The sequence below is a fragment of the Hippocampus comes genome, unplaced genomic scaffold (assembly GCF_001891065.2).
Source record: "Hippocampus comes isolate QL1 unplaced genomic scaffold, H_comes_QL1_v1.1 scaffold22, whole genome shotgun sequence".
NCBI lineage: Eukaryota > Metazoa > Chordata > Actinopteri > Syngnathiformes > Syngnathidae > Hippocampus > Hippocampus comes.
The window spans coordinates 376,274-396,389 of NW_017806175.1; the positions used below are offsets into that span (position 1 = coordinate 376,274).

Sequence of the window (20,116 nt, forward strand, 5' to 3'; positions counted from 1 at the left end):
CATTATTTTTTTTCTTCTTCCCGGTTCCGATATTCTGGGTTTTAATCTCAGCTCTGTTTTTTTTTTTTTTTTTTTACAAGAGTGCAGGGGTTGACCAGCAAATGGATCGGGGGAAGCTGTTCCATAGGCGGGGTGCAGCTGAGATTTTAGTCCGGGAAGAAAAGGAAGAGAGGCGACCAGAAAGTTTTAGGGTAAGGGTGGATGATTGTAGAGGGATGATGTCTCCATATCAACGTTAATTTAATCGATCCTCCCACCTCTGTTTGACTATTTGACTTGACGCCAAACGCACCTTCCCACGTCACGCTGTAGGAGGAGAAGGCAGCGAGCCAGGCAGCTCTCCCTCCCTCCCTCCCTCCACTTTTGGCCGGTACCCTTTCTTCCCTCTCTACCTCAAATCCGTGGGAGCTTCCCGAGTGTCACCTCCCGTCAAGAAGCTGCCCCTGCCCGCTGTGGAATGAGTTTTCTCAAGTGGAGACGGAGTGTAAAGGGAAATGACAGCAGCAAGTGAGTCGGCGGAGAGTGGGGGGGGGGGGAAGTTTCGTCAATGTCGCTCTTGAAAATAGTTGCTACGTTATTTCATATGTACTAATTGAACTTAAAAGTAAATATGTTATGCTACGTGGTGTGTTTAATGACTCACGTAAACTCGTACCGTGTGTTGCTGGTGTCGACAGCCTGTTGGGCGACATTGCACCGCCTGATATGGTCAAGTAGGCTTGTTAGCCACACTGTTATATATAGTATTATTTAACACGACCTATACATTACCATCACAGTATGTCTCGTTTCATTTTTTGTTTTGTTTTTTTGGGTGGTGGGGAGGGTTGAATACTTCCACGTTGATAGATGTATGAGTGGCTCTTCATTTAAGATTGCGTTCAGGAAGTAAACGTGTCACTCAAGAACAAATTCATCTCCCACTCACTCAGCAGACAAAACATGAGGCACACCGGTCGAAAATGATCCTCTTCGAGTTGGTAAAAGTACTCGCACGTCGTAAAGACTGGTGAAAGTTGAAGTACTGATTTAACTCCTGTACTTGAAGTCAAAAGGAGAAAATACAGAGTCATAAATGAATTTGTATCTTTTTATTTTAATAACAAATAAACAAACAAACAAAACAACCACCACTACCATTATCTTAGTTATTTTTACTTCCCCTTACAAAGAGATTTCATTTTTAATTATAGGTCACATTAATAATGGCAAAAAGTTTTGATTGATCTGGGTAAGATTTTTTTTTATATCACAAAATCCTGGCGTTTGAGCAGGTGTGTTCAGAGTTTTTATATCGAGCGTATTTTGACACTTTGGATAAGCAACGGTAAGTAGTCTTCCAAAGTCCCCAGGACCACCATGATATATTGTGAGATTCACTGCTAGAAGGTCTAAATAAGACATTACACCGATCTCATCGAAAGTGGTCAATATTTTGCATTTCAACACAAAATCCCTGATCGACTGTATTGTCATAATTTGTGCAATCTATCAATGACGTAATTGATCGGAAATAAGACATTACAGCAAACAACCGTGTTGCCATATTGTATATGTGAGACCAAAAGTTAATTTATTTTTAGCCCTGTCACTTGTCGTTTTAGCGGTGAGCCTTTGCCCTGGGAGGTGGAAGTATCAATCACCAAGACGTCACTCTCTTAAAAGGGCAGAGCAGTTCAGAACAAATAAGACGAACTACAGTATTATCAATAATTAAACGTTGAAACTGTATGAAGTTTGACATTTTATCATGGTTATAAGTCAATCGTTTCATCTCTACTTTGCACTAACAGTAACACTCAGATTTGACACTAGAGGAAGTGTGAAAAATTAACACTGTTTATTTGAATAAGAACTGAATGCGGTAAGTGTTCAAAATGCTTCTTAAAATCCACACTCAATAAAAACCACAATGACCCAGCCACTTCCTGTTGACTTGCCTTCCCAATAATGTGACAAAAACATCCATTTGTGTCGATGCTTGAAATGGCTTTAATGTGTCAGTCTGGCCCGTCGTCACATTCGTTCTGCTGCCATCTTCTCGCAATCACAAGATCCATCAGATAAAGTTGAACTTTAACCTCTTCACAGGAATGTCACGAAGGCAGAAAGTGTCCCTGATGGCCCGGACTCCCCAAGCAGGTACCTTCCATCCAATGCCTCCACGGCTTGACATTTTTGAGAGAAAGAGAGAGAGACAGACAGACAGACAGAGAGAGAGAGAAAGAGAGAGAGAAAAGAGACATTGTTATTCTTCTGTGTTTTGCAATAGGCTTTCAGTCATAAACACTCCAGAATTGGATCCTATCATCAGTGACTTCAAGTGAGTGAATTTAATGATATCAAGTTAATTCAACTCCATTAATGGTACACAGGAACATGTACCTATCTGACCAGCCAGGTCACTTTATGTTCCATAAGTACTAAAATCAGACCAAAAGCACTTTAACTCGTGTGTTCTTGCAATGGACTATGTGCTTGTAAAGGTCAAATATGTGAAATTCTACCTAAAAACACAGCTGCTTTAAAAAGTTTATTATGGTCCACTGGCATCTGTCATCGCCGGAGCAGCAGTGCACCATCGGCTTTCAGCAGGATTTTGATTCTTCTGAAATGTGCTTTTGTAATGTATGAGGGGGGTTAAAGTTAATGTATGTTCTAATTCGACCAGAAATAATAGCTTTAAATTCGTTATGATGATGCAGTGATATGTGCACTCTGTCATTGCCATGACAACTGTGGATGATCGGGGCCAGCCAGGTGACTTTATGCTGTGCTACTGTTAGCGTCATTGCTAACATTACAGTCTAGAGTCGGTTTCGGCCTTCTTTTTGCAAATGAATGTACAACCCTAGTTTTTTTTCTTGCCACAGGGACTCATACCGACCATTTGTTCACTACTGTGACTTCATTCAACAACAGTTTCCCAAAGCTCACAGACATTTATTTCAGTAGAAACCTAAGATTCCACCTGCTAACCGTGTCCCCCGCTTGTATTCCTCGAGCGATTGTTGGCTGCTCAGATGGATTTCATCCCTCCAGATGATCTACTTCCTCTGCTGTTGTTCATTCTTTTAGGTTGGAGTTACAAAACACCACAGATGTCCCGGAACAAGAAAATGCTTCCAACGGGTAAGCCCAAACTGTGGACTTTACTGTTGCCATGGCGACACTTTCACAACAACCTGACTGAATTACAATGACTTGTGACACATTGACGTCGGCGGAAAATCATTGCCGGTATTGCTGTAGCTCCTCCCCGCTGTGATAATAACGTATGGTATGACGCGCAATGGTTTTGTTTGGTTGCGTTTTTTGCTGTGAAACCTGTGGAGTGTTAAATACCTGTAAAAATACATTTTGTTTGTTTGTTTGTTTGTTTGTTTGTTTATTGAACATATATAAAACATACAACAACATGACAAAATGCAAACAAAAACTATGAAAGGAAAATAAAAGTAAAAGTAAGTAATACAAACATCATCACAGTTATATGTTCAAAGGAGTAGGAAGAAGTATACAACTTATCTAGTCCTACCCCTTGTTGTGCAATAATGTATATTGATCATTTCCAATACCAAAGAAAAGGAAGAAATCTAAATTTCATCAAATACTTTTACCCTTTTGTGTACTATACTTATCTATTGATACACCTTTCGGTTTGTATATATGTATCATTGTTCTTTCTACTTTTTATATCAAATGACTCATATTCATTATATATACTACATTTCTTGAATACATTCAATAAGTTGTTCAAAATCCAGAACAAGAACAAACCATAGTATTACTATATTTTATAGGTACCAGTATATAAAATTTATCTTCTTAACTTTGTTTCATGTAGTTTTTTTGTACTAATCTTTTGAATTTGTTTTTGAACTCGTCCAAAGATTTACTCATTTTCAGATCCATCTCAAGCTTATTCCACAGATTAACTCCTATTACTGATACACATCTTTGCTTGATGTTTGTTCTTGTTCTGGATTTTTTGTATTGATTAATACCTCTTAGATTATAACAACTATCTCTGATTTCAAAAAGCTTCTGGATATTTTGACAAAGGAGATTGTTATGTGCTTTATACATTAATTGGGCAATTTTGAAGTCAACCAGGTCATAGAATTTCATTGTATTTGATTTGATGAATAGTGGATTTGTGGGTTCGATATATTTAGACCAATTGATTATTCTGATTGCTTTTTTCTGTAGTTTTAAGACAGGGAGTGTGTTTGATTTACAGGCGTTACCCCATATTTCCACACAGTAGGTCATATATGGGAGTAATAATGAGTAATATAATGTGTACAAGGAACTCATATTCAACACATCCTTAGTTTTATGGAGTATCCCGATAGTTTTGGATATTTTCCTTTTAACATTATCAATATGTGGCTTCCAGGATAGTTTGGTGTCTATTACTAGTCCAAGAAACTTATTTTCATAAACTCTTTCTATTTCAATTGAATTTATCTTTATTTTAACTTGGTCTTTAATTGGTCTCGTACCAAAAATAACTAACTTAGTTTTTGTTAAATTTAAAGATAGTTTATTTCTGTCGAACCAGTTTTTTAATTTGGTTAATTCATTTTCCACAGTTTTCAGGAGTTGTTCCATATTTTTTCCACAGCAGTTTAGTCTTGAAGTATCTCCTCCTTTGTTGTTTCAGTTATCTTTCTTTGTATAGTGTAACCTCAAATTACACTATCAGCTCTTATTTGGACAGCTTATCATTTTATCAGGTTAAAGGGTTAATAATATCAGACAGTCATGGCCAAAATAAGTTAAATGCCTAAAATGAATAAAATGTGTAAATAGATCAAATGTGATGTAAAATCAAACTGGAGTAGCCCATTCGTTCAAGGTTGCGGGTGAGCTGCAGCCGATCCCACTTGACTTTGTGCAAGGGAGACATTCCATGCCACATCACCCGAGTGGGTTTAACCCAACCAAACCACTCGGATTTTTGATTGATGATTATTTAAGATTTACTTGTTGATAGTGATGACACAACACAAAATCTCAAATTTTAGGTCCATTGGAGCAGGGGTTTGGGAGATATGGCCCACCAAATTTGAATTAGTTCTGCAAAAAGCGGCGTGGCCGCCTTCCTTTGAACCCTTGTATGGAACTACTGAGTCAATCTTCACAAAATAGGTTTTGTTGGAAAGGTAATTTCACAAGGAATCCCAATCTGTAATCATTTAGAAGGTTGGTGCATATTTTAGTAACTTTACATTTTGACCAATAATTTGACCTTGTGGATCACGTCACTTTCACAATTTTTTTTTTGAAAATATAATTTCTCACTACCACGATATTAATAGGCACAGTATTAATGAGTGGGTCTATTTCAAATAAATAAATAAATACATCATAGATAAGACATTGTGAAGCACTGTATCTTAAATAGCTCAATTTACGTTCGATCGATCCATCGAATAAGACTACTTTCCCATGATTCTTCAAAAGCACAAAGTATTTCTTGTTCTGGCATGACGACAGCTCCAACTCTCTTGGTGTGAAAGGGAGTGTGAAGACTTGTTTTTCTATCTGCCCTGCAATTGGCTGGCAACTGGCTAGGATCAGCCTCTGCTCACGTGCAAACCCTAAAAGAGGACATGCGCAGTAGATAATGGATGGATTGATGTGTTGTCGTTTTTTTACAAGTTAGGAGGTGAAGAGTGCTGATTGGGCAGTGGATGTTGGGAGTTCTTTGTGACTTACTGTTCAACAAGTACCAACAAGTATTACCTGTAAATGCCCTTTGAAGATGGATCAAAAGGACCGATGAGTCTTGACTACCAAATTGTCATGATTGAGGCTCCGCCCCCAATTTGGCCTCAACCATTCGGCGCAAGGCTCACAGCATTGCTGAAATTAAAAGTACACATTCTCAAGGCGAAGGGTTGATTTTCCATTTTCTGATCCGCTTATCCTCACAAAGGTCACGGGGCGTGCTGGAGCCTCTCCCAGTTGTCTTCGGGCAATAGGTGGGGTACATCCTGAACTGGTTGCCAGCTAATTGCAGGGCACACATAGACAAACAACCATCCGCGCTCACACCTAGGGACAATTTAGAGTGCTCCATTAACCTGGCACGCATGTTTTTTGGAATGTGGGAGGAAACCAGAATACCGGGAGAAAACCCACGCAGGCACGGGGAGAACATGCAAACTCCACACGGGAAGGTCGGAGCCGAAATCGAACCCAGCACCTCTGCACTGCGAGGCCAACGCGCTAACCAGTCGACCACTGGGCCACCCTAAATTGAATTATGGCCCTCTATAATGCGTGAAATGATTCACGAATGTTCCCACAAATTGAGTTGTGTGCATGGGCGTGTTTGACTGCAGATAGGACAGAGATAGCATTGGTGTCCCCTTGTGTGATGTGTGATAGTCATCCCGATCTTATTATAAGCTCGCCGAGTGCTTCCTCCTCCTCCCATCTCTCATCCCGTGCCTCCTCCTCCTCCACCTTCTCCTGCTCCCTCTCTCTCCAGCTGCCCTGCTGCTGCTTCTCTTTGCGAAAGAAACACCATCCTTTTAATCTTCGGATCTCATTCGCATTAGTTTCCTCACGCACGAAAATGTCAAGAGAACGGCCACAGTCGAACGGGTAAGAGACGTCACTCGCGCGGCATGGCCGGGATGGCCCGTCTGTTAGTTTGCTTTCTTCCGTTCCCACTATTGCACGGCTAATACGTATGCCGTAGCTCAGGCATGTGGACAAACTTGCTGGGATTGTTTTTCCGAGCCGCTTTGTGTCGCAGCACAGAAAGCCCAATACAGTAGACAGCGACAGCAGTGAGGCAGGGTCGATAATGGGATGTCATTAACTCGCCAAGTGCGGAGATGTTGCGCAGAGGTGTGAATGTGAATCGTTGCTGCGCTCCCTTAGTGATTTTACATGTTTGAGTGCGCTTGCTTCAATGATAATCAGGAAATCTGGCCACGATATCAAGCGTGAGGGCTTGAAATAACAAAACAAAAAAAATTCTGCCTTCCAGTATGTCTGCTGTGTTCATTGTCCTTGTTGTACTTTCTCACAGTGCAGTAAGAGGATGATGTATTCTTCCAGATGTTGATATTAGCCGGCTTGATTCTCACTTGTTTGTACCAGTTGAGTTGGTTTTCCAATTGTAAAGAAATTATTTATTCCTTGTATTGTCTCCATGACAGATAATTTAACACCTCTGGGGTCAACATTAGGATTAATTCAGTTTTAAAGTCAAGAGAAATGAAATAACTTTTATCTACACTTGCAAATACAGCGGAAGCTCTCAAATTTGAAACCAGCACTAGTTGACTTCTAAATTGACGTAATTTGCCCCCCAAAAAATTCCAGAGGAAACATAGTAAACCCTTGTTTACTGTTTATTTTAACACCAAGCTGTATATTGTAGTCTGCTCTTTTAATGCTAGCATCTAATTTGAAGTGCCATTGATAGGTCACCTGAAATAAGCATATCAACCATCACACAAACCTGCTCCTCACACGGAGCAGGAACACATACAACCATATTCAGTAAATACAGTCTCCTTGTTCTGTGAGAGCAATGACTAATACTAGTACTGGAGATTAGTTGGGGACCTTCTCTGCCTCTGTTTCTTGCCCTTAAATTACATGCTGGATCGCTTCAAGTAGACCTAAACGCTGCCTGGCGTGTTGCAGCACAACGTGGTACTACACAGAAGGCACGCGACTCCAAATTTTGACTTGACTGTACAGACACTGCGAAAAACCATAAAAACGGACGACTTAAAAATGTGTCGTGTAGCAGGAGCCCGGTCGATGTGCAATGATATGGTCGGGCTTCACTGCGAACTCATTTGTTCCAAACTCAGTCACCACCATCAAACTTTAATATCCAGGCAAGGTTTCAAGTAACCTTTATGCATTCCTAAGTGTCATACAAGACAACATATACCAGACGTTAATCTCTGAATAATAAAACTGTCACATAATACTTGAAAACGATTCAACCTTTGAAGATGCCTGACATTCAGCAACAGGGAATACTTTGGGCTTCACGTTTATCGATTGTATGTGCTGTTGACAGTAAAAGTGAAGCGAAATGTAAGTGGTGGAGACCGGCATATTAAAAAACTATGTAACATTGCATTTAAAAAATGAGGCAGCACACCCCCCAAAAAACTGAGTTGAAAACTATTTTTCTCTGTTTATATGGCATCTTGTGACTCACCCATAGATCAGCTCCGAAGTTGAATTGCTGAATTGACGATGTTTACCATGCAAGCTGCTAAATGACCAACATGGCAGTTTTGCCCGCTTGGGGAAAATCTTTAAAACTTTGAAGCGGGTGCAACATAATGAGACAGAATTAGGCGAATTGGGGTTGACCTGCAAATGCAAGGTACATTTTTTTTTTTGTAATGTTATTACCGAGGCTGTGTATCCTTAAAAAGATGTACAATATTGTGTTTTTATGTCGTCGCTGTGAAAACAGAAAGAAAACAACGTTACGAAAGTCTTGATTACTTGTTCAGTAAAAGTTGCACGTACTGTTTCTGAGAACATGTGATGATTGAGCATTTAAATTAAAATGACGTTAACTTATGTCGCATTAAAATATTATTTCCTGACAATGTTTGATTTTGAAAACAGCAGGCAAGTCCGTGATGAGGTCAGACACGCATCTATTAGATTGCTACAACTGTCATACAATGCATTAGTTGATCTCGGAGAGTGATTACAGCTCTGTGGGATGAGAGGAAGTATTGATTTTGAAGTGATAAATCAAATCTCATTTACTATCTTGTGCATCCGCAATAGCAGGACATTGAGGAAACTTCTTGTTTAAACTGCTTCAATGAGTGTTTGCCTCCTTCGCTCAGAGCAAATATGTATTTTGGATGATCTGGCAGCAGTTTGTGTGACATAATGGGGGGCGGGGGGTTATTGAGATTATTGGCCCCAAGTCATCTTTCCTCCAAAGTGCGTTCCCTCATTTTTTGGCGATGGCAGTTGACAAGTACAAAAGATTATTTGGTCCACATCCAAAAAATTAAATTAAATTAAATTAAAAAATCACAAATTTGAGAGGAATAAAAGTCACAGAATCACAAGAATACATGGGTAAATAAGTATAAATATTACTAATTAAAATATTGTAACTTTTCAAGATAAAAAGCCAAAAATTCAGTTACCTAAACCTGCTTGTATTTATTCTTGAGGACGTGATTACAAGTTCATAGTAGTAAGGTATAGAACGTTTTGTTGTTATCATTTTGATATTTTCTCAAAAAAACAAAAGACGTTCTTCTCCTACCATTGCAACATTTTCCTGTATCACCACTTCTACTAACTAAAATGACACCTTTTCCCTTCTTAAATTATGACTTGATTCTCCAAACTTTGCAGCTTTTCTCAAAATTGTACTGTTGACAAGCGTTTTCCAACATTTTTTGTCTAATATGCGTTTAGGCAAGCACATGACTCTTATGATTACCGTACTTATCAACTCATTAAGGGACCCTCGTCCCATTGTCATCTGCTAAAAGGACCCCTCATTTGTTGTATTTTTTTTCCTTCCTTCAATTCAGACAGTCCAACCTGCTGCTGGTCATATGGTGAGCCCAGTAGTCACCCGCACGTCATTAGCCAATGCTGCCCAGTGTATGCTCTCCTGTGTGTGTGTTTGTGTGGGCATCTGCGTGCGCGTGCGTGTGACAGTTTCTTTGTGTCGCTTTAATAGGTCGGAATGTCAAGTGAATGCTGTATATTAGTCATCGCTATGACACAGATTAGTGGTTTGTGCTGGTTTTGCTCTTCTATTCTTCTCCACTGGTCCGAGTTGTCAACGCTTGATTTAACCGTGACTGAGTGTTTTCTCGTTTCCTTAAATTCAAGACAATTTGCCAAGCTCATGTGATCAGTATGGTGGTCAGAGGGGAAAAAAAAAGCGTGCAAATCTGTTGTTTGTGGCTCAAGAGCACCACCACATGAACTCAACAACTAAATGCGTAGACTTCAAAGTGCAACGAGTTTAAGAAAGAGACAACTCAACAGAATAAATCAGCTTGATGACAATTGACAACACATCGACACGCTTCAGCGTGCTGTGGCCCGGGATGCTTCACGTCGGTGATGCTTTCACGCTGCATGCAGAAATGGAGAAATAAAAGTCCCATTTAAAGGCGATCATGTGCCTTGTGATTGGAATCCTGCGAAGGCGGCAGGATGGAGGAAGGGGAGTATGAAGTGGCTCCTGCCATATGCTCCTCACGTGAGGGTCATGTGCATGCATTGACATGATAATTAGGGAGTTTCTTTGCTTTCAAAAATATAAGTACGGATATGTGTATTACCAAAGGCAGCTCATCAATAATTCCATAGTGATAACAGTGAACCTCTGTTTATCGCTGGCATTTTTTTTTTTCTGTTAACAACACAGACTATCTAGTCTGTAACATCTCAACTTTTCTAAAATTTTACAAAAGCAACAGATACTTGTTATACAGCAAGTATAAAATATAATAACAAAAAACAATAACAATAAACATCTTGATAAATTATGTCCCAAAAGGAACAGTAGATCTAATTACAGCACCCACATTGTCTGCAGCACAGATTCGATTTTGTCATGTCAGATTTAAAAATGATGGAAATGAATGTTAACTTTCCATAAATTATTATTATTTCTATGTTGGCACTTGTGCTGCCCAGCGGTATAAATTCAAATCCGGTAAATTAAGACCTCCACCGACTTTACTGCTGGTCACCAACGTAAATTTAATTCTGGGCTTCTTCTTTTTTCTTTTTTTTTTTTGCCAAATAAAAGAAGAAAGCAGTTTTTGGCATGTTTTTAAATTGAAATGCGGGAATATATTGGCAAGACCAAAAACAAATATCATAAACCTAAAATCTAAAATCACGCCTCCCACAGAACTTTGATCAGCATCAGTTTGCCTACAGACAAAATAGATCAACAGCTGATGCCATCTCCACCTTTGTTCATGCTGTCGCGAGCCATGGAGAGAAGCAGGGAAGCTATGTCAGGGCGCTTTTTGTGGATTTTAGTTCAGCTTTCAATACCATCTTGACCGACATTCTCATCACAAAGTTGAAGGACCTGGACTACCCATCCCCCACCTGCAAATGGATCAGAAGCTTCCTGACAGATCGACCACAGACTGTGAGGGTGGGGCCCCGCACATCCTCCACACTAACACTCAGCACGGGCTCCCCCCAGGGCTGTGTGCTGAGCCCCTTCCTATTTACACTGTACACACATGACTGTACCCCCAAGTATGACTCAAATGTCATCGTGAAATTCGCCGATGACACTACATTGGTGGGTCTCATTTCCAATGGCGATGAGACGGCGTATAGGGAGGAGGTACAGAGACTCGTAGGCTGGTGTTCATCAAACAATTTGCTACTGAACACCAGCAAAACAAAGGAGATGGTGATGGACTGGAGGAGGAAGAGAGCAGAACCCTCCCCACTACAGATGGGCGGTGTCTGGGTGGAGAAGGTCTCGATGTTCAAGTTCCTGGGTGTGCATGTAACGGACGACCTCAAATGGCATCCAAACACAGATGCTTTGGTCGGGAAAGCGACTCAGTTTTTCACTATTTTCTGATATTTCGAACTGATTATTTTGCACCGATATAGAATGATCTCTAAAACAATATTTGAAAAAGTAAACACTATCATCAGATTGATATTGATACCAGAATTGATCAATGTTTGTTCTATCTGAAACATTTATACAAGTACCTTGGAAATGAGGTTCATAGAAAGTACTTGATGTGTTGTTAAAATTATTCTCCAATCTTCTTTCATGCAATTCTTTATGATTGTAGAGCTTGAAATGTTAGCACATATTTTTTACTAAATACCTCATGATATCTCTGACTGTATTTCAATTATCCGAAATAGTCCACATACTGTCATGTTAATCCCTGATTCATATCATTTTGTAAGACAACTTGGACTGTACCTTAACTAGTGCCGAATATCTAACATATTCTTATCACAATTAAAAAAAAAAAAAAAAAATCCATTCCATAACGCTGACTATCAATTTTAAACGTATGCGTGTGATTGTGTGTGGGTCTAGGGGAGTGCAATGTATTTAAATATTTTTTATATTTTTATATTTCGCGACGCACTTGGGGATGGAGGCTCCTGCAGAATTTCGTTGTAACAAGTGTGCAATGACAATAAAGTATTCATTCATTCATTCAAACAGGAGAGAATATTCATTTTGATGGTTTCAATTTTCCCCCTAAAAAGGTAAATGGCAAAATTTCCTATCTTTCAATCTGGACAATTAATTTTCCATAATTTGCTTTATACATTTGGGAAACAACCGTTATCGCTAGCATTCTTGATGAGGCATCTTAAATATTTCTGTGTAGGGAATGCAAACAAGTGCCCCAGTAACAGATTCAACAGTGTGCTATGAAAACGCTCCAAAATGGCATTTGTTATTTGCTTTGGCTCCATCTGAAGAGCTCAAGACAGGCTACAATGATTTCCAACATGGCTAGCTATGATGTCTGTTTGCCTGGAGCTGAGATGCACTGTATTTGTTTACAGACTGCAGGCGTGAGGCTCGAGAGAGAGGCACTTCTCTTCCCTTAGCTATTTTGATTGTTAGCATTTAGCTAGCTAAAGCAGAAGTCTTACATAATTACCCCTTATTTTGATTGTTAGCATTTAGCTAGCTAGAGCAAAAGTCAGAGCTACAAAAAACAATGTGGAAGGTCAGATCTAGCTCAGGGGCTCTTGAATTTCGAGTGTGTTGAAACATATGTTGAGACTCATTTGATTTGAGCGTGGGCACCGGACTAAACTCTTTTGGTTGGGGAAAGGAAGGATGAATATTTATTCCGGTAATGACAGGGACTACTTGGTGACTCACCACATCCTGTGTTTGCTTTTGTTCGACTAGGTGCTCGACCTCGGACCTGTCGCTGGCTCTGGAGGACTGCATGGCCTCCCTGGATCTCTTCCTCCACAATGACTTTGAGGAGGCGCAGGCCCGCCTGAGGCCCAGGTAGGAGTGTCCACTGCAGCACGGTTGAACAGCAACAGCAGCTTTTTAGCACACGTGACAGGCCACACGCTCGATAGCGCGTGTTCTTCAACGAGGAAGAAGACATCCTTTATTCGTCCCTCGGGAAATTCAATTAATTGTCCATGCTACGCACACAGTGGTCAGAAATAAATGCACGACCAGGGCTCCTCTTAGTGCAGATGTCACAAATGGTTGGGGTTCAATGCTTTGCTCAAGGGCACCACTCAGTTGCTCAAACCAGACACACTAAGCTAATACAGGGAATATAATGGAATATTTGGCGACACTTGCTGAACTCTCTTTTGCTCTAGTTTAGATAAAAAAAAAAATCCCCCCCAAAGAAAATAATACAAATTAAATTAATCTGTTCCAGGGTCAAACTGTGACCATCATAATACAGGCGATTCGTGAATCATTGTTCAAAACAAATTAAACCCAAAAATGCTTAATGATTTATCAAAACATTTTTATTGCATTTTCTGGAATTGTACATTTTTAGAATATTATATGGTTCAAAATTAGAAATAAAACTGTATCCTCATCATTATGATGACTTTCAGTGTCAGAACTCTTAAATCTTAAATCCCACTTACATATTAATGCTCTTGCAGGAGATGCGAATGTTGAATTTCTTTTGAATGCTATTTTCAATAAATTATCGTTATTTTATCAGTGTCCTGTATTTTAGGTCCTCTGTACTGCCATTCCGATTTCCCTAATCGTTGGATGTTGAAGACGTAATGTAGCCATACATTGACATAGATATGACATGTATGACGTGCTGCTTGGCGCTGTATTCACGAACACCTGTTGTCATCCAGATCTGGTAACCAACACCATGTCATCAAGTTACTAGACTGTTCTCTCCTCGGCCATCAAAACCCTCACGAAGGTCTCACCTTTATCCACCCCAGATGCTCCCATTAGCCCATTGTCTACATCTTAGCACTGGTTGGACTCAAGAACATTTTCATGACTGAACTGACGTATTTAATGAGTTTGCTGTGTTGTTGGTATGGGACCAGTCTAAATGTTCTGAGTGATGTAATCAACTTAAATCGTCATCTTTTATCACTTTCAAGGCAAAGTCAGGACTGAATGAATTATTGTATTCTGTCTTCTTAATGCACCATGGCAGCAGCAAAGATGCATCGTAGAGTTTGTAATCCCTTGAAAGGAATCTGAGCCCTATTATGTACTATCGTTACATTATATGTGTCGATGAGATCACCGCTTTTTGCACCGTCTGCGTTACAGTCAGTGAAGGACTCTGAGGAGGGACAAAGCAGCTATGCAGCTTTAATTGACACACAGAATTTCGGTGCGCCCACTTTGTGTTGTTTGTTGTGACAATATTGTCCTTCAAATCGCTTGCTTAGCCTTTAATTGACCATTTCATTGTGTTTAGGAAGTTCAGCTGCAAGTGGCTGCACGCCTATATTGTTACCAAGACGAGCAAAGCTGTACAACTTGTACGATGCAGCCGCAGTTACTATACAAGGCCGACACAATCGCAGCATCTCGTGTAAAGCGTCACTCAGCCTTGAAAACCTTTGAAGCGCTGCTGTGAAATATTTGGAATTCTCCCTCTTTCTCACCAGCAAAGCAACTCGTCCTACAGCTCGCTCCTAAAAGCTTTCTTGTCAGCCCCTTAATTCCTCTGCCTCCTGCGAGTGTCACATTAGTGCTTCCTGGTCAGGCGATGCTTTAGATAAGAAGGTACAGCTCAGTAAGAGCTATTTCAGAGTTCCTTAACATCATGCATTTGACCCTTTTAGGCACAGATAATAAAAACTTACATCAGGATTTTTCTTCTCAAGTGTTTAGGCATGAAAAAAAAATAATGGCAGTGGATTTGAACTTACTTACTTTGGTGAGGACAAAAAAATATGACACCGAGATATAGTCCTAGGCATGAAGATATTTTCTTCAACAGACTTTTGTCTTGAGGATGCCTGATGCCGTCAAAAACATGTCGATGCAAGAATTTTTTTTTTGCGGGGGAGGGGCGGTGAGAACAACAATGTACAAATTTCTGTAGCTCAACAGTTGTGTTTGTCTGCAATTTATTTTGTGTCTACCTAGCATAACATTATATTTAGGTTGCTTTTTCACACCCCCCCTTTTTTGGATTGAATTCTTTTCTCTTTAATCATCATTTGGTAATGGTTTACAACTGGAACAACAAGTAGAACTACGATGACATCAAGCACTCTTCAGCTTGTGTGGGCAAAGTTTTTATTTCATGGGTGTGACATGACAGGCCAGCAGGCACAGGCATAAATAGATGGGGGTTTTTGTGTGTGTGTGTGTGTGTGTGTGTGTGTGTGTGTGTGTGTGTGTGTGTGTGTGTGTGTGTGTGTGTGTGTGTGTGTTGGGAGTTTGGTGTTAACCAATCTCACACATGCCCACATATCAGACTTGAATATTCACTTAATCTTCCTCCATCTCAAACTCTTAGAACCATATGTATGTTGTGTTCCCCCTGGCTAGTCACTTAACTTTTATTTTACTTTCACAGAATCAAAGACAGCATGTATCATGCCCTGACCTACGCCACCTTCCTAGAAATGCAGGCCATGATGACCTTTGAACCCCAACATATCCTGGAAGCAGGAAACACCATGAAAGAGGCCCAGGCTATTTGCCAGCGGTGAGAGATATTGTGTTGACATGATGAACGTCAGTTGCCAAAAACTTCATGTTGGCATTTATTGTACAATATGTGTTTGTTTTACCAAAACAGCTATGCCATAGTCACAAGTAAAATAATGTGGTTATCATGTCACTGGAAAATTAAACATTTTAGACTAAAGGAGACTATTGCATTTTTCACAGTTTAAAACAAATTCCAATTCAACTGAATTTGTCTGACAAATAACAAGTGACTTCTTGTGGCCTTATTGGAGATTTTTTGGAGACTTGACGCCGTCCAGAGCAGGAAATGTTCACCCTGACATATCAAAACTGCTTGCATGAAACCATCCATCCGTTTTGCGATCCGCTTATCCTCACAAGGGTTGCGGGATGTGCTGGAACCTATTGCAGCTGTCCTTGGGCAGCAGGCGGGGTAGACCATGAACTGGTTGCCAGCCAATCGCAGGGCACACAGAGACACACAACCATCAGCACTCACACTCACACCGAGGGACAATTTAAAGTGTTCCATTAAAAGGCAGGAGCCAGAATTGAACCCTGCACCTCTGCACTCAAATGCCGACACACTAACCAGTCGACCACCGGGCCGCCTGTATGAAGCCAACACGGTCAAATTAAATCAAGTTTTTATTGTATTTTCACTTATGAAGGCAGGACTTCACTTGATGAATTACATTTAGTCAGTTAGTGTCATACCGTGATTTTCAAACTTTTTACACCAAGTACCACCTTAAACAAATCCTTAAAGCAGCTCTCCAAGGAGCACCATCATCACCAACATTCAAATACTTGAGCGTAATAGGCTAGTGTTCATAAAAAAATGAGGTAAAGATTATATACTGTATCTGATATTGTCAGCTAGTGTAAAATGCTGAAGAGTTTAAATATTGGGGGGAAAAAAAGACCTAAATAAAAGTTCAATTAAAAATTCTATAAATATTAATTACATGTTTCACATAAAAGCATTTGTAAAAAATGAAATGCAAACATATTGTACTGAAATGGAATACAACTGAACTGTTGCCTACTCAGGTTTGTTTCTTCTTTCTAGATTCTTTTGTGGTTTACTCGAATGAGTCCACACAACACTGGTAGTACCCACATAGGAGTTCATGGTTTGCAGCATTTTCAGAAAACAGCTCATAACAAAAGATTGGTTGTTCATTTCACATTTGATGGGTGGGTGGGCAGACATTCAACTATTTGTATAAAAAGCAATTAAAAAGTCAATCTTCCATAATATGTCCCTGTTAAGGCGACAACAGTAGCCTCTGCACCATGGTAGGTGAAATGGAAAAAAAAAAAACGCTGAAGCAACAACAGGATTGCTCGTACATTTGAAGCCTTAAAAAGAATCCATTCAGGGGGTTGTTCATACTTTGTGTATATAGAAGACATCCCTACTGTATTTGGAATCGGAAGTCTTTCTTTAGCACCATCTGCTGATCGTACGTTGCAATGCTGACATAATCTCGACATAAATTATTAAGAATCTCACAATTGGCTGACACGAGAAAGACACTGTTAGAAAAAAAGCCGCACCCATCACGCATCAAACTGACATCCCATCAGAAGTGTAATAAAAGAGGCTGGTTTAATACAGTAATAAGGAAATAAATATGGACAGATGGGCAGGGGCAGAAAACTGATCACTGTATGTTTGCTTTCCTCATCAGGCACCGCAAGAAGTCAAGCTTATCTAAGGGCTTTACAGAAGGTGCGTACGTGTACGTGGGTGGGTGTCTGTGTGTGTAAGAGAGAGAGAGAGAAGGACAAAGAGGGAAAGCAAGAGAGAAGAAAAATAGAAAGAGTACTGCAATCACTGACCAGAGCAAAAAAAATCACACTTTGGCCACAGATGAGATTCATGCTGAAGTCTGCTATGCTGAATGCCTCCTGCAGAGGGCAGCGCTCACCTTCCTTCAGGTTAGTCAAGAGGCCTCCGCTTGTTTGGAATCGCTAATGGGAATATTTATTGTGTCATCCTTCAACCACCCCTCCTCAGGATGAAAATATGATCAGTTTCATCAAAGGAGGAATCAAAGTGAGGAATAGCTATCAGACGTACAAGTGAGTGTCTGAATCGTCCTCGTCACTCTGTCAAAATGTCGTGTACTTCGCTGATGTCCTTTCGTGTCTCATCTTAACCGCAGAGAGCTCCACAGACTGCTGGAGTCGACTGCGTACAGTCACGGCAGCAATCATGGTCATGTTGAGGGCGGAGTCAAGTTGGGAGTCGGAGCCTTTAATTTGGTGAGAGGGTTAAAAATGTTTCAAATACATCCCAAATGGACAAACGCTAAGTACACATGTACACTTTGATGTGAAAATTGTCAGTATAAACCTGCTGGCACAGCATCAATCTGAGCTCTTTGGTTCCTTTGCTTCTCTTCCTCCCGCAGATGATTTCCATGTTGCCCACACGGATGCTGAAGCTGCTGGAGTTTGTGGGTTTCTCGGGTAACAAGGTGGGTTCCCCCCGCGCGCGTCAAAAGATTTCAAGACGCACAAATGTCTGAAGTAGGAGTTTTGAGGCATACGACTTCAAATACCAAGCTAGCATGAAATGACACGTGAAAGCGGCTAAAGCAGTGTGTGTTTTTAATATTTGGTATTTTTATATTTCTTTTTAGCTTTGACTAAAAGTTAGTTGTCCAAAAATATCATTAATAATTATTCCCAAGACATACCTATCTTCTATGTTCCGACTTTCTGGTTGAGTAGAATGTCCAAATTCAACTAGAGGTTTACCAGAATCTTTTGGAAGAAGGGCAAAAGACTGTCAGGTAAATGAATAATTGCCACGGCCGATATTTTGAATGAACATCCATCACGTAACTGTCATTTCCACCCTTCGCATCCAAGAGGCCGTGTTCATTCAGTCTCAACTAATTTGCACTTCAAAGGAAAGCCTTTAAGATAAGATAAGAAAAACTTTATTAGTCTCACAATGGAGAAATTCCCAATTCACAGCAGCAAAGTTATGAAAGGAAGAAGTAGAGCAAAATATAAGAGCTGCTGTAAAGGCAGTTTTCATTTAGTGTTTAAACACTGTGAAATTGTTGTAAAAACAATGATTCTTGAAAATAAGAATATGTGGCAAAACATACTTGATTTAAAATCTTAATTTCATTGATTGTTAATGTTTCCCCAATCCCCAATGACATTTGCCCAGTGCCCACCCTATGAACATCTCTCCCCCACACTTTGTAATCACACAGTCTTAATATCCATCTTGGACTGATTTATTTGTTTGAACGCGTATTTATCGTTATTTTATTTTATTTCACTTTTGTACTTGATTTTTTTGTACTTTTACCCACTTTTGTAAGATGTCCTTTAGCATTTTGAAATAAAAATGTCAGATTATTATTCTGATTCTTATTAATAACTGTAAATCAGTGCTCTGATGGATAGACACTTGGATACTGTCCATAAAACAATCCTCAAGTAATTGTGCTCGACATTTTTGTGCAATTGTATGCAGGAGTTTGGTCTCCAGCAGCTTCAGGACGGCTGTGCAGAAAGCACATTCCGTTCATTCTTATGCAACATGTTGCTGCTCTGTTATCATACCTTCATGAGCTTTATACTAGGCAAGTAAACACACACAAATACACACTTGCGGATACACTGCACACAAAATCATTTTTTCCATATTTTGGGCATTGCACACTTTGTGTGTCCTGCAGGCACTGGAGAAGGAGACGTAGAAGATGCAGAAAAACTGCTGCAGCCGTATCTCAAGAAATACCCTAAGGTGTGCGAGCTGTTTGTGCTTTTCCACTCTTGATGTGTTGTCTCGTGTGTGTCACAAGGCTAACAGATGTGGGTTGTTTTTCTCATAGGGATCGATCTTCTTGTTCTTCGCTGGTCGAATCGAGGAGATCAAAGGCAATTTGGATGTTGTAAGTGCACTGGAAATAGTTTGGCGTTGACCGAGTTGTTACTTTGATCATTTTATTGTTCATATTGTACTGAACAGTCAGACTGTTTCATGCCACAAAAAGCTGTGTGGTTAGGATCACATGTATTTATGTTATAATTGGTGCCCTTTTGTGATTAAAAAAACAAAATTAAAGCAAAACGCCCACATGGAGCTTATTCTTGAGATCAGGGATGTGTAAACTTTTGTGCACAGGGTCATTATATTTTTTTTATTAATTTTTGTTGTTTTTTGTATTCTTCTTTCTCTGAGAAACATTGGCATCGGCCTCAAAAAAAGGAAAATTCGATGGTTCGGATCACATGTTCTTATGTCATAATTGGCGCCCTTTTGTGATTAAAAAAAATAAATTGAAAGCAAAACGCCCATATGATTCTTATCCTTTAGATCAGGGATGGGTAAACCTTTGTGCTCAGGGGCATTACCGGTATATATTTTTTTCATTTATATATATATAT

At 39.9% G+C, this 20,116-nt stretch overlaps 1 protein-coding gene across 2 annotated transcripts in view; it reads left to right on the forward strand.

Annotated features, from left to right (window-relative positions):
• Positions 1 to 298: 298 nt before the first annotated feature.
• The window catches only part of ttc39a (tetratricopeptide repeat domain 39A), a 26,895-nt gene continuing 7,077 nt past the window's right edge, over positions 299 to 20,116 (forward strand). The window contains exons 1-14 of one of the 2 annotated variants that reach the window (XM_019896802.1): positions 299 to 507; positions 2,092 to 2,142; positions 2,273 to 2,323; positions 3,079 to 3,132; positions 12,929 to 13,033; positions 15,576 to 15,707; positions 17,389 to 17,429; positions 17,571 to 17,638; positions 17,718 to 17,782; positions 17,866 to 17,965; positions 18,115 to 18,180; positions 19,200 to 19,308; positions 19,405 to 19,472; positions 19,561 to 19,620. In XM_019896802.1, coding sequence (XP_019752361.1) covers positions 458 to 507; positions 2,092 to 2,142; positions 2,273 to 2,323; positions 3,079 to 3,132; positions 12,929 to 13,033; positions 15,576 to 15,707; positions 17,389 to 17,429; positions 17,571 to 17,638; positions 17,718 to 17,782; positions 17,866 to 17,965; positions 18,115 to 18,180; positions 19,200 to 19,308; positions 19,405 to 19,472; positions 19,561 to 19,620 — 1,020 coding nt within the window. In that variant the 5' untranslated portion in view covers positions 299 to 457. Of the gene's footprint in view, positions 508 to 2,091; positions 2,143 to 2,272; positions 2,324 to 3,078; positions 3,133 to 6,495; positions 6,622 to 12,928; positions 13,034 to 15,575; positions 15,708 to 17,388; positions 17,430 to 17,570; positions 17,639 to 17,717; positions 17,783 to 17,865; positions 17,966 to 18,114; positions 18,181 to 19,199; positions 19,309 to 19,404; positions 19,473 to 19,560; positions 19,621 to 20,116 lie in introns of those variants that run through there. The other variant, XM_019896801.1, reaches the window with a different exon arrangement.